General features: G+C 39.0%; 1 protein-coding gene across 1 annotated transcript in view; it reads right to left on the bottom strand.

Annotated features, from left to right (window-relative positions):
• Positions 1 to 14,902, bottom strand: part of LOC310731993 (plasmanylethanolamine desaturase 1) — a 33,278-nt gene that overhangs the window by 3,130 nt on the left and 15,246 nt on the right. The window contains exons 2-5 of the mRNA XM_083552138.1: positions 14,014 to 14,133; positions 11,337 to 11,428; positions 7,083 to 7,227; positions 3,804 to 4,016 (exon numbers count right to left, since the gene is read on the bottom strand). Of these exons, the coding sequence (XP_083408264.1) occupies positions 3,804 to 4,016; positions 7,083 to 7,227; positions 11,337 to 11,428; positions 14,014 to 14,133 (570 nt within the window). The remainder of the gene's footprint in view (positions 1 to 3,803; positions 4,017 to 7,082; positions 7,228 to 11,336; positions 11,429 to 14,013; positions 14,134 to 14,902) is intronic.

Consider the following 14,902-nt stretch of genomic DNA (forward strand, 5'->3'; position numbering starts at 1 on the left):
TCCTGTTAAGTTTCGAATAGACTACAAACTACTACTTCTTACATATAAAGCACTAAATGGTTTGGCTCCCACGTACCTATCTAGTCTTTTAACACGCTACAATCTGTCACGCTCCCTGAGATCTCAAAACTCTGGACTTCTAGTAGTTCCTAGAATAGCAAAGTCCACTGAAGGCGGTAGAGCATTTTCACATTTAGCTCCTAAACTCTGGAATAGTCTTCCTGACAGTGTTCGGGGCTCAGACACACTCTCCCAGTTTAAGTGCAGATTAAAAATATATCTTTTTAGCAAAGCCTACACATAACACACATCACATCATAACCTTGTGCTCCAGAACATACAGTACAGACCAAAAGTTTGGACACACCTTCTCATTCAAAGAATTTTCATGACTATGAAAATTGTAGAGTCACACTGAAGGCATCAAAACTATGAATTAACACATGTGGAATTATATACATAAAAAAGTGTAAAACAACTAAAAATATGTCATATTGTAGGTTCTTTAAAGTAGCCACCTTTTGCTTAGATTACTGCCTACTTTGAAGAACCTACAATATGACATTTTCAGTTCATTTTTTGTTATGTGTATAATTCCACATGTGTTAATTCATAATTTTGATGCCTTCAGTGTGAATTTACAATTTTCATAGTCATGAAAATAAAGAAAACTCTTTGAATGAGCAGGTGTGTCCTGCTCATTTTGGTCTGTACTGTATGTATAATATAACCCTAACCCTATACAGTACAGACCAAAAGTTTGGACACACAAGGTGTGCTGTTAATATCATGAACAGCAGCTACGCTAATTTCTCTCCACTGCTTCTCTTTCTCTCCCCATCCCGAGACACCCTGAGGTTCCTCCAGCTCCAGTCACCTCCCACCTCGTGATGATTACGGACCTCCCAAACCATCTTTAAACGTACCAGTGCCAACTGGATCCCACTACATGTGTGGAGTTTTGACATTGGACCTCCTGAAGTGTTTAAAGGCTCTGGCATGGAGAAGCTGATGCTGGATCTGTGACGATCACAAATGCTGAGCTCATTAAACTAGGAGCTACTAACCATATAGACTGTATAAGACTGCAGAAAGAACATCACTTATAATCTTATACTCCAGTACTCATGTTAGTTCTCACTCTCCAGTGTTCTGTACTGTTGAAAGATTTATGATCACACTCTTGATGTCACCCAAATGAGGATGGGTTCCCCTTTTGAGTCTGGTTCCTCTCAAAGTTTCTTCCTCATAACATCTAGGGGAGTTTTTCCTTGCCACAGTTGCCAAGGCTTACTCATCAGGGATAAATGCACACCATTCACCTTAACTGTTGATTTCTGTAAAGCTGCTTTGAGACAATGTCTGTTGTGAAAAGCGCTATACAAATAAACTTGACATGACTTGACTCATATTGCATAGAATCACATTGTGTTAAATCAAATTGAAATTGTATATCAATGTGGCGTATCGTATCGTTGGCTAACCACAATGGCCTGAGTTATGGAGATGTATTTCTGTAATATATAGACTTTCGATCCACAGATTGAGCAGGACTGACGAGTCCTCACTCACTCATGACATGCACTGAATCAAACATCCCACTCCATCTACACATGTCCTATGTCATGTCCCTTGCTTGCTGCGTGTGTGTGTGTGTGTGTGTGTGTGTGTGTGTGTGTGTGTGTGTGTGGTCCCTGCAGTGGTCCTCTCAATGTAAGAGCAGTGTTGCGTGTCTTGTTGTCTGATTACTCCTCTTTGTCTCCCTCCTTTCAATCTGTCTCTCTCCATGCAGGCTTGTTTGTTAGCACTGACAGCAGGTTAGCATTAAATATACATGGAGATTGTCAACCAGTCGCACATACAAAGGCAGGCTGAGGGCCCTGGGGACCTGGTGAAGGAGGGTGGAGGAGCCCCAGCCATGTTTAGACATTTTCCATAGAAAGAGACAGCAAAGGAGGGAGAGGGAGAGAGAGAGAGAGAGGTGTACAGGGATATACGATGGGGGGATTGGGGGGGGGAGACGACTCTCCTATTTTCTCTTCATCATGTCTCTTCACTAATCTTGAAATAGGGACACAGAAAGGAGGACCTGCTTGCTTTCTATGTCTCTCGCACACACACACACTCTTGTGCACGCTCCACCCACGCACTGGCATCTGCTGTCCACAGGGGCATAGGGTGACGCACATGCATCCCCACTCAGCTCTGGAAAAGTCACACACACTGCATTCTGAGTGTTCCAGCTATCACAGGGGTTTAATGCTCTCTCTCTCTCTCTCTCTCTCTCTCTCTCACACACACACACACACACACACACACACACACACACACACACACACACACACACACACACACACACACACACACACACACACACACACAGTAATATTTGGAATTTACAGCAAAAGAAAAACAATATGCAAATACACATAGGTGGCTAATATGGGTGAAATACTGACCATGACCGTATAAGGAAGAGAGAGAGGTGAACAGAGAGTGAGGCTGCTATGTGGTAGTGCAGTATACTATCTATTAAATTATCTATTTTGTGTAAACATAGCTGATATCAGACTTGAGGCGAGTTCACGTGTCTGTACAGTGCAAACATTATCAAAGAGGTGAAGCAGCAGAAGAGTGAATGGCATGTGGTTGTAACCGGAGAGTGTTGGTCAAGTTCAAATACTGCTAATATTTAGTGCAGAAGCACTATTATATTTCTAGAGGGACATCAGTCAGTCACCATGGTACAATAGGATATTTTTTTATTTTTATCATTTATTAAGTTATTTTTAATATTGAAAAATGTATTCAGAACAAACGAACACCACAAATAACTATGAAGATGGATGCAATATTGCAGAAAAGTGTACTGTGATGGAGATCTGAGACGAGATAATATTGGAGCTGTAATTAAATAACAAGGCAAAATCCCCAAGTGTAAAGCAAAAGAATTTCATATTAGAAGATATGTCCAGCAGTCCCTGATCCGGGAACACAGGATTGCAAACCGGCATACGGTTCAAATTGCAAAGGTAAAAATGCGTGCTGTAGCGATGAAGGAGGAACAGAGAGAAAGTCTTAAGGGTTTAAGCAAAATTCTGGAAGTACCTAGGATGAAAAAGGACACTTGATATGCTATTGTGTGACATTAAGTACTGATGTTAACCACGGTAAAGCCTTAATCTAAACATGCAACAGCTAGAGGTAAGAGTTTCCTCAAATTTCCCCACACTTGTAGCTGATTCAAGACAACAGACATTTTGGATTTAGCTATGCTGGAAACCAGAGACACAATGCTGACTCACTGGTTAAATGTATATTCCTTAACTGTATGAAAACAATTAAGATTTTAAAAGAAATTCTAAATGAACCTCTGTCATATTGTTGCTACAAATTTGGATTCACACACTTCCTGATTATCTTTTTATGTGCTGTAGTATTTAGATTTCCATTCACTGGAACTAGAGGGCCAAACTGCATCCCAGACCATGTGGCTGAATGGACAATGATTTATTGTCCATTATCCCAGAAGAATGGGATTATTATAACAGCGAAGGTGGGACTAAATCTGGAACGGGATGTTTTAACAAGCACACATGGGTGAGATGGTCAGTGTCCTTAAAGTTTTGCCAATATAGTGATCAAAATTTGTTTAAATTCATTTCTGCATTTAATTTCACCACCTTCATAACATCACCAGTCTAAATGCTAACCCATAAACTTTTTCCTACTACGAAAAACCTGCTTGGAAAAAACATTGTTAAGATCACTTTAGAATTAATCGTGTGTGTGTGTGTGTGTACCTGTAGTAATGCAGTAATAGGTCTCATGAGGGGACACGTGGTGGATACGATGGTGTTTTCGGGGCAACACTAGGTGGCAGTCCTGCAACAGTGTGACCCATCGTGGCAGGCCAAAGTAGGAGTGCGACCACTTGTGGATCTGATTGGTCATCGTCACAAAGACCGCCAGCGCAAACACAAAACAGTCCCAGGGGTAGGACTCTGCAAGGGCATCTGTGAGAAAGGAGATTCAAGCAGGGCCAAGATTCACTTTTTTGCATCAGAAAATGAATGAAATGCAGTCTGTTTTTAACGAAGGGTTTCCCCTCTGAGTGTCAGGACGATTTCCAACTGACCTTCACCTGGTGAAATTAAAAACCGTTGCTGGCAAATGAGCACGCGAACATCTCTACTGTTACACAATGCTTAAACGTGCAGAGCAGGGCTTTGCTTCCCAAAGTATCACAGCAGAAAAACTACACTGAGCAACACACTGAACACTCTCCCTACCAGCTAGTGTTTCACACCCAGTAGTGCATTACCCGAGTCTGAATTAAAGTGGACCTTGTTACCTTAGGTCTGTTTGGCTTTCACGTGTGCAAGCTGAAACTCTTTCGATAATTTAACAAAATATAAGACAAAACCTTAAAGTATTCACTTCCCTCCACCTTCATTCATCATTAACCCACACACTCAGCACACCATAATGACAAGCGGTTTATTTTTTTTTTTACATGTACACAAGTATTTAGACCCTTTTCTCAGTACTTGCACCTTTGGTAATAATTACAACCTTGAATCTTTTTGGATATAATGAAATAAGCTTTGTACACCTGGATTGGGGGTTTTCTGCCATTTTTCATGGTAAATCCTCTCAAGCTTGGTCATGTTGGATAGACACTGTCAACGGACAGATATTTCCAGGTATCTCCAGAGATATTCGAAAGGGGTTCCAGAGAGCTCTGGCTGGGACACACTAGGACATTCACATAGTTTTTTGAGGTCATCTCTGTACTTTGCTCCAATCAGCTTTCCCTCAAACCTGACCAGTCTCCCAGTCCCTGCTTGCACGGCATTATACTGCCACCACCATGCCTCCTTTTTTGGTGTAGTGCCTGGTTTCCTCCAGACATAACGTTTAGGATTGAGGCCAAACAGTTGGTTTCCTCAAATCAGAGAATCATGTTGCTTACAGTCTGAGAGTCCTTTAGGTGCTTCCATGAATATTGCACCAAGGAGAAGCTCCAGTCTAGCCCCTCTGCCATAAATTGGGTTGTAACGATACACGTATTAATATCTGAATTTTTTGTTACAGGGCACATGTGTACTAGGCTATCGTGAGACTAGGCAATCCTTTTTATGTGCAGAACATAGTTCAAATCTGAGTTCTCACAGGGAACATATTAAGCGGCGGACCACAATTTGTTTGTTTTTTTTTTTGTATTTTTTATTATTATTATTTAACTTGAAAACAAACAACGCTGCCAAGAGTTAGAGCAGCATCACTGTGGCTACTCACCCCACACAGGAAATACGATTTGTGGTGCGTTGTAAAGCTTATTTTGGTTAGAATGCGCAAAATCAGGGCTACTTCCGTTTTTACGACAGCAATATTAATTCTTTAGTGTTTGCTTTAAGAATTTCTCTTAAAAGGAGAAAATCCTGACAATTCAACATGGCGAGAAAATGAATGAATAAAGGATGGCAGCCCTAAAGTCATCTTTAAAGTATGCTGAATATTGAGTATGCGTGTATATTATATATTTATAGTTTTTTAATTACATTTAATCAATTACTTAATTTAATCAATATAATACAAGTGTATTGCATTCATTTGACATTTTATTTTTACATATTAATTTTTTATAAATTATTTTTTTATTTAATATTTACCCAAGCAGTTTTATATTTCTTTGCCATAACTGTATTTTTGTACCGTTACACCGCTAAGCCATAAAAGACCAGTTCGGTGCTGGGCTACAGTGATGTCTGTCCTTCTGGAACTTTATTTAATCTTCAGACAGGATCGCTGGAGCTCAGTCAGAGTGACCATCGCCCTACTTCCCCAATTACTCAGTTTGGGTGGGCAATCAGCTTTTGGCTGTGCCACACTTCTTCCATTTGAGAATTTGGGAGGCCACTTGCAACAATGCGGTCTCTGAACTCAGCAGGCAGTTCCTTTGACCTCATGGCTTGGTTTTTCCTCTGAAATGCATGATCAGCTGTGAGGCCTTCTAGAAAGAGGTTTGTGCCTTTCCAAATCATGTCCAATCAATTTTTGTCTAATCAAGGTCTATAAAAATCTCAAAGATTAAAAGAAATGAGCAGCACCTGAGCTAGATTTTAAGTGTTGTTGCAAAGGATCTGGATACTTATGTCTGTGTGATATTTTAGTTTTTCCATTTTCAAATTTTTCATTTTCTCTCACTTTCCATCACACAGGAATACAGAGAAAGCTGTCAATTCATTTATTCAACATCGAATCTGTGAATGTAGGTTTGACTTGGCTAACATCTGACAATTATATTTAGATAAATACATTTATTAGGGATGTCTCTAAAATATTTTGATCAAAAAGAGACAAATGGTCTTTTTTCTTTTTGTCCAAAAGGGTAAAAAAAGCAACAAAAAAAAAATAGTTTACCTAAGAAAGATGAATTACACCAACAAGGTAATGTCAAATCTAACAGAGAGATTAAAATATGTTGTTTTGCATAAGACTGCAAAATACTGGCCATATGTTTCTGAACAGCTGGTCATATTATTACACCCTCTTCTGCTCTCCTTGAACCAAAAAATTATGGAAACGCTTGTTTTTTTCACTGTTCTGGATTATTATTGAATATTTTCCCCTAAAAATGGTAACTACAAACAGTTTATTGTTGTAATTATGATGCTTTTAACAATAACACAGTTTTGATGGTGTTAGAGAAATAGAAACATTGGAAACAAATCAATGTTTCAATCAGAAAATCATAGGAAATGTTTAGGTTTGGGATAGCAAAGAGTTTCTAAGAAAAATTAAACATGTTGAGAAATGATTTACATTCCATTAAATTACGAAAATTCTTTTTGTAACATCCAGCATTTCAATGGAAATAAAACCTGCTGTATAACCCTAGATTTCTAGTACAACAACGGTCATACGTTTTTTGGGATGCAGTAGCTCCAACTGCATGCTTGAAAATCAGAAATGCTTTACTGCATACTACAAAATGCTTTTAAGTACTTTTTTCTTTTTTAAACTAATAAGCAAGTGACTACAATTAAATGTGAAAGTGTGTGTGTTGGTCTTTGCACCTGGTGTGTAGGACAGGAACTTGTAGGCCATGTGGGCGAGAGGCAGAATGGTGATCATGCAGTTATCTCCATTGGTCTCAATGAAGTCGTGCCGTGTGATGGCCGTAGGGTCGATGTGGTGCTCCCGGAATGGACGGATAAATGCCTGCACACATCGTGAGACAGGAAGATGAAAGAAAAAACTAAAAGAAAGAGAGCATAAAAGAAATATACAGCTAAAAAAAAAAAAAAAAAAAAAAAAAAACCCACACATCATACAAGCCATAATGACTGGCTACATAAATTGGAGGTCACGCCAAGTTTCGACTGATGCGCTTACTTGGGAGTCTGGTTTTAAATTGTGCCGTATTACAACAAAATCAAAAGGGGACTAGTTCAAGAACAAGTTGGGAGTTTTAAAATGAAAGCAAAAAAAAAACAAAAAAAAAAAACAGAGAATGTCAGCCTTAACAAACAGCTCTGAAGCATGAGGGCTCCTGCATGTCCGAGGAGAAAGGAGGGTGTAGGAGGGTTGATTCTGACCGATAAAGCCTAATGAAAGTGGGGGTGGGAAGCAGGAGTTCACAAGTTCTGGAGCTGTGAGATAACTGGGCATAAAGCAGCACTTCCCCACCGCTGCCATCCTGCAGCATGAAAAAGCTGACGCTCAGCAGCTCGTGTCACTCATGGTCTGGGCCGCACGGGGCACAACAAATGAAAGACAGCACGGGAAAGAACTGCATGTGCAAGAGAGAAGCAGGGGAAAAAAAGAAAGAAAAAAAAAAAAAAAACACATACAAGAATGAAAGTAATTTATTTAGCCACACAAAAAGAAGGAATCGTTTGGAGCTGCAGTGCTATGGCGCTTCAGAGGCGAGAAGCAAGGGGAGGGAACGTCATTATCATGTGCCCCGAACTCAATCACGGTTGTATCTAAGGCCGCATGGCTGAACTCTGCTGGAGTGCTGGGATAAGGGAGGAATATCTGCTGATATTTCGACAATTATATTCCCTCTCCTTCTGCTCATCCTCAGCCCGTGTGCGAGATTAAACGTGTGATAAGCTCCAGACGCGTGCATGTGTGTGTGCATGTGTGTGGACTCTCCAGCACACCGTGGCCACCTGGCGCTTCGCCGTCGCTAATCCCGCACCGTTTAACACCCTGCCTCGCGTTGGCCGCCTTCTACCTAATCATGACTTCCATCATCGGATTGCCCTGGCAACGCGGTGGCTGATGGGAGCTGAAAAGCCCCCCTACTTTTAACCCGACACCCACTGGAGCAACGCGTTTCATTTCGTCCACCTCTCATACTCTTCGTCACTCTTAAGAGCCTGTTTAATCATGCTCATTAGCAACTCTCCCTCAAGTTGATGCTTTTTTGGTTCGAACGCACGGACCGAACGCTGTATATAGCCGTCCGCTGAGTGTCTCCTTTAATGTGCCTGTTAAAGGGGTCTTAGTTTGCTGTGCGCTGAAGGGGCCGTAAATTCCTCTGCTCTTTTTGAAGTCTGCTCACTCCCAGGTGGCAGGTCCTAATTATCCTTGACAGTGGAAGGATCCGCCGTGGCTGCAGAGCCATAAGAAAGCCATTCTCCTTTCCTCCCTTTAGCGGTGGCTTGGCAGACCGAACCGTTTAACAGCACAGACGGATGCTGATGAAAGCATGGAGAGCGCGGCCTCGCTGGCCCGGGCCACAGGGGGTTCTGCCGGACGCGCTGTTCAGATGGCCTACTCTACAGGACACAAAGATTGCTTGTTCTCACACTCTGAGACACTGGGTTCACGTGATCAGAGTTTTTAAAGAAATTCAGCCACAAAGTTACAGACAGGGGCATTAAATGAATTTATATACATTCATCTCATGTAAATTATTTAGAATATAACGAAGGTACCGATCCATGCTTAGACTTGTTCGAGGAAGAAAATCAGAACTAACAGGACCATAGTTGGGTACTGCTGCACTATTTTCAGCACATAAAATCATAGTATGGCACTGAAGGTTATTAAACACAACCTATTTCATTCCTGTAAATCACTAACGATGCGCTATTGGGCATGAACTGCACTACACAGGCTATACATGTACTACACAGGTCATAAAGTCTTTTAAACCCTATTGATATGAAATGTTTGAACTCTTGGTAACAAAATCACTATTTAGATATTCCCAAACTGGCTAATTTTGTGTATGCTAATTAACAAACCTTTGCTTTTGCCAATGCACAAAAAAGTATCCATAGTAATAAGTGACTCTGAGAAATGTAGTCTGGAAGCTGCACTACAGGGAATAAGCATTCCCTAATGCTGCTCCCACCTCCATCTGCCACACACTGACCTCTGTCACCAAAAATACAAAAGCTTGCCCAAATTCATCACTCCTACCTGTCCAGTACAAAAAAACAACAAAAAAAACAGGGGCAAAGTCTTTTTAATTGGACAGGCATAGAGTGACCTTTTCTCTGATTGGGCAAGGGAAAGGTGACTATGGTGTGCATTAATTTGACTCTCCTGGGTGATCCTGCCCCTGTTGGATACAGCATGTGAGAGAGGTGGCGGTTACAATTGGGAGCTCGAAAAAAAAACAGGAGTGGACGACACCCCCTGGGAGACTGTGGCATTTCCCTTCATTCGACCATGAGCCTAGTAAACCACAACAGACCAATAAAGCAAAGTCTAATATGGAAATTAAACAGGGTCATCTGTTAAAATCAAACACACTAATATGCTAAGAGCTCACACTGTATGTATAATGAGTGAGCACAAATACTTATATAAATGTGATATAGTCCTGGAAAGTACCATTACATTTAAATGTTACACAAAATTTCAATGCAAATCCATCTACAAAAAAAATAAAATAAGCTACTTCTAGGTAACATTTTACATGTCACTATGTTTAAGCCGTCATGACTCACCTTGAGGTTAAATTAACAAAGAAAATTAAGAGCAGGTAAGAACATTATCTTTTACACATCATGTAATGCCAGAACATCAGATTTTATAGCTGAACGGTTTAACAACAACAACAACAACAACTCAAACGTGTTACAGTGGAAAAGAACAATAATTGCAAAAAAATTAAAAATTACTTCCCTTTTAAGCTGTATGAAAGCACTCACCATCATCTCACCGTGTTATTATGTTGGCTAGCAGTTTTAGTGCACACGGTTTCCAAGCAACCAAAACATGGCATTGGTCAGCACATTGGAGCCGATACCTGCCCAGTAGGCTAACTAATGAATTTAGGATTTGTCCACACCTGATGTGCACCTAATGTACACCATATGGTACTAGGGCTTGTGTTGAAAAATGCTTGATAAAAGATAAAAAAAAATAAATAAATAAATAAATAAATAAAAAAAAAAAAAAAAAAAAAAGGGAAATCAACATGCTATTTACATATCCATTGAATACTAAAAAGCATGCAGGTCACATCATCTTATTCTTCTTGTTAAATGCAGCTCGAATGGACTGACATGTTTTACAGATGGTGCTGTACAGTATGACACAGAAATCTTTCTAATTGTTGTTGAAATGTTTTAAGTTGCAATCAAGCATTTAACCCCAGGTCACAGAATTTGATTATTTACTCATTATTTTTTTTTTTGTTGCAATAATCAACATTTGTTCATATGTTCGTTTAATTAAATTAATATTGATATCGAAGATCTACGGGTATATTGTTACACTGCTGCTGTATGGTCAATAGTATGTGGGTCCTTTCTGGACCCAGGTTGTCAACAACCTGTTAAACAGACACATTTCATCTATGCTGCAGCATAAAGATTTCAGGGAACTTAAAAATTTTCCAACCAGCCATGACCTCAAAATCACTGAACACGGATATTAACTGAAACGCCAACTGCACACCAAACCTTCTCAGTTGACATCAGTGTCTGAACTGACTACTGCTCTTGTGGGTGAAAGAGTAAAAATCCACATACAGTAGCCATGTGCCAAAATCCAGTGGAAAGCTTTCCCAGGTGTCCATATACGTTTAGCAATATAGTGTAAAATTCCAAATTTATAAAAAAAAAAAAAAAAAAAAAAAAAGGTCTGTTCTCTTGAAACTGAAAAAAACAACAACAAAAAACCCCAGGAAAAACCATCTGTCATCTGAGCACATATGCCATATTGAAACTTGAAAGCTACATAATATACCGTCACATACTGAATAATATTTCAAAATCCATAATCAGATTAGACAGGATGTAAAATAGTGCAGCGTAAAATGTATTAATGCTGAAAAGTGCACTAGTATATCAGCCACTCACCTTCCCAATGATGGGGATATCCACAGAGCCCCATGTGTCAGCTCCCCAATGCACCATTCCAGAAGCAAAATCTGCAGTCACAATACCTGTAACTGAGCCACGAGCAAAGAAACCAAAGTTAAATAAAGCACAATCCCGCTTAATGTTATGTCAGAGGCAAAATCTGAAAGAAAGTTGTATTATGCTGAATTTTTGAGGGGTGCAGCAAAATGACTAAAGCTGAATTAAACCTAAGGACTGGACCTGAAAGCAAAAAAAACTTTCACTATCTTTAAAATTTGGCAGTTCTGCATTTCTGTACAATTACATTTAATTAAAAAACAAGTAAAAAAAAAAAAAATTACAATTATTGTCATAGCAGGAATCTTATATTCTATCAATGACTTAATTCAAAATTAATTAAATGGTAGCCCATTCAAAGAATACCCATTAATGTTACTGACTATGATAGAATAACTTTAATAAAAAATAAAAAAAAAACAGCTGTGCACAAAGGGTTCACTCACGTTTGTCTTTCTTTTCAAACATTGTCAGTTTACACTGAGAATCTGCACATATTTACTCGTGTAATTTCCACATACAAATTTAATAACTTGTGTTATATCAGTTAGTGTTTACTAACGAGCATTATTTTATTAATAATAATTAAAGTATTTATAATAAGACTGGCTGGAATGTAGTATTATTATTATTAATAAAAGCATTACAAACTCTTTTGAAAGTTTTCCTTTAAAACACCAGCACTAATTTTCTTCCAATAAACAAGATCACAGCTGGTTAATATTTGCCACATAGACTCACTGGCTACAACCAAATGCTGTACCTTCATGAAATAATCTACTCAGCTATCATGTGGTAGCAGGACAATGAATAAAATCCTATAGATACAGATTGGTCAATGATCATATTAGGAGAAAATGCAGGTAAAATCTAAAGATAACCATGTATGAGAATCTTTGACTGGACAGTTTTATTACAACATAGGGAAATACTAATAATGTAATCAGGCCCTTATAGATCACAACAGCCTGTTTTAGAACTTCTATTGCAGCAGTTGGATAATATTTCTGTATACACAGCGATGTTACAATCCATCTAACCCAGAACATTCAGTGTAACATTAGCTCTTGTTCTTGTAATAGTTATGGCTGCAGATTTGGGTTCAAACTGCTGTTCATTACATTTCGACTTAGAGATGATAAAAAAAAAAAAATTTTAATTAAAAAAAAGTCAGAGCTTGAATGCAATAATCGCTTCATTTTACCAAAATCATTTATTCAGTTAACTTCTGTATGTATTCGTGTCAAAACCTTTCACAGTATAATCCACATAGAGCTCAGTTGTGCTCATTGTGTGAAAGATTTTGTAAAAGTAAACTGTAAATGTAAAACAATTATAAAATAAAAACAATTGTAAGACTACTAAATAAATGCCCTTAATGAACTGATTATTAGCAAAAGTGACCACCTCTATAAAAGCCCAAACTGTTAGCAGTTTGCTGGTCTGGGGCAGGTGCGTGTTAACACAATGCAAAGGAGGACATGCAACAGTAATGATTTTAGAGAAGCAGGAAATGGTTATAAGGCCAATCTGGGAAGGGTTATAAGGTTATAAACATTTCTAAACAATTTCAAGTCCTACAGTATGGAAGACTTAGACTCTACAGGCCTCAGTTAGCATGTTAAAAGTTAAATCTTATTACTGAACAATTTGAAAAAGTCTGATCATGTATGATTTGTTTGGAAGGGTTGCCAGGAAAAAGTCTCTTCTCTCCAAAAATAACATAACAGCATGGCTTAGGTTTGCAAAAGTGCTTCTGAACAAACTACAAGACTTCTGGAACAATGCCCTCTGGAGAGATGAAACCAAACTGAAAGGCAACCGTGAAATTCTTTCTTCACATATTCCAACGATGTTAGGAAGCTGGGTCAGAGCCCAGGGTCAGCCATGATACAGCACACCTGGTACACTGAGGGTTAAGGGCCTTGCTCAAGGGCCCCAAGAGTGGAAGCTTGGTGATACCGGGGCTTGAACCCTGACCTTCCGATCAGAAACCCAAAGCCTTACCAACATCAATAAAGATGTTTGGCCAAAATGTACAGAGCCATGTTTAGCAAAATCGATGACCCAGTCAAACTGCAGACCTCAATTTGACTGAAATGCTGTGGCAGGACCTTAAGTAAGCTGTGCATAAAAAAATGAACTGAAGCAACAAGAAGAGTGATGTCATATGAATGTCATACAGAGCATAATTAATTCAAATTATTGCTGCTAAAGGCTTTTTTGCAAGCTAGCGAATCATAAGGTATACTAAGTTATACACTCATGGTTTCGCCGTTTTTGGCTTGATTTTTGTACAAATAAATAATGACGGTATATTAAGGTCACGTGGTGTTGTTCATCTGATCTCGTTGGAATAACCCAATTTGAGGGTTATTGGTAAGGACAATTTGACATACTGTAAAAATCAGAGAGAGAGTACTTTGAATATCACATGACAATAAATTCAAGCAATAACAAGTGTTATGAAAAATGCAAAACACTTGAACTAATCCAAAGTAGCTATATAACAGTTCAGACTGTGCACTCACAATTATTAAACACGATTAGCATTACTCAACTATATAACAATTATTAATACTCTATTACACACAATGCCAAGAGAAGCACAGCCTACCAATGCCAAAGATGATTCTGAAGATGGGCACTGTGGAGAAGTTGATGAGGAGGAAGAAGAAGTTGATGGTGAAGAGCAAGAGGCACAAGATGACACAGATCCACTCCTGAAGCCGTTTTCCTATTAAAGGCACAAACGTACAGTTCCTGAGATTATACATACATACATACATACATACATACACGTACAGTTCCTATGAGATTATACATACATACATTCATACATACATACATACATACATACATACATACATACATGATAAAAAACCAAGAGTAATTATATGGACATATTAGTGAATGGTTTGATTGGGAATAGTTCTAGAACAGTCTGAATCTAGTGAGTGGTTAAAAGCAACTGGCTACATCAGGACACATTGTAAAGTCAAACTGATTCATCATGATTTTTGCTAGTTTTAGCACATGGGAGCAGACTGGAAGACCATGGCAAAGCCAGCGGACCATAAATACTCCGGTTCCAAAACCTTGGAAAACTACTACTCATAGCTAGTAAAAAGCGTAAGACACAGATCACGCATCCTCTTAGATAAAATGCTGCCGTTTCTTTAGCATGGTGCCAGACACGCACGCACACGTTTGTCAACACCTGTACAAAAGATTTGCATGTGGTTTTTAAACATCCCATTCCACACTTAGTCCGCATTTGCTGTTACTCTACTCTTCAGGGAAGAAATCCCACCCAAGATTTCCCCAAAATATTAGAGTGTGTATTTGTTTTCAATTAGCCACAAGAGCTTTAGTAAAGTCAGGGACTGCAGTAGGGTGAGTCAGCATTCCAATTCATACAAAAAAGGGTTGAGGTCAGAGGTGTATTAGGAGGCCACTCAAGATCTTTCACTCCAACCATAACTTCATGGAGCTCATTTTGCTGG

Source organism: Silurus aristotelis (assembly GCF_946808225.1).
Source record: "Silurus aristotelis genome assembly, chromosome: 10".
Classification (NCBI taxonomy): Eukaryota; Metazoa; Chordata; class Actinopteri; order Siluriformes; family Siluridae; genus Silurus; species Silurus aristotelis.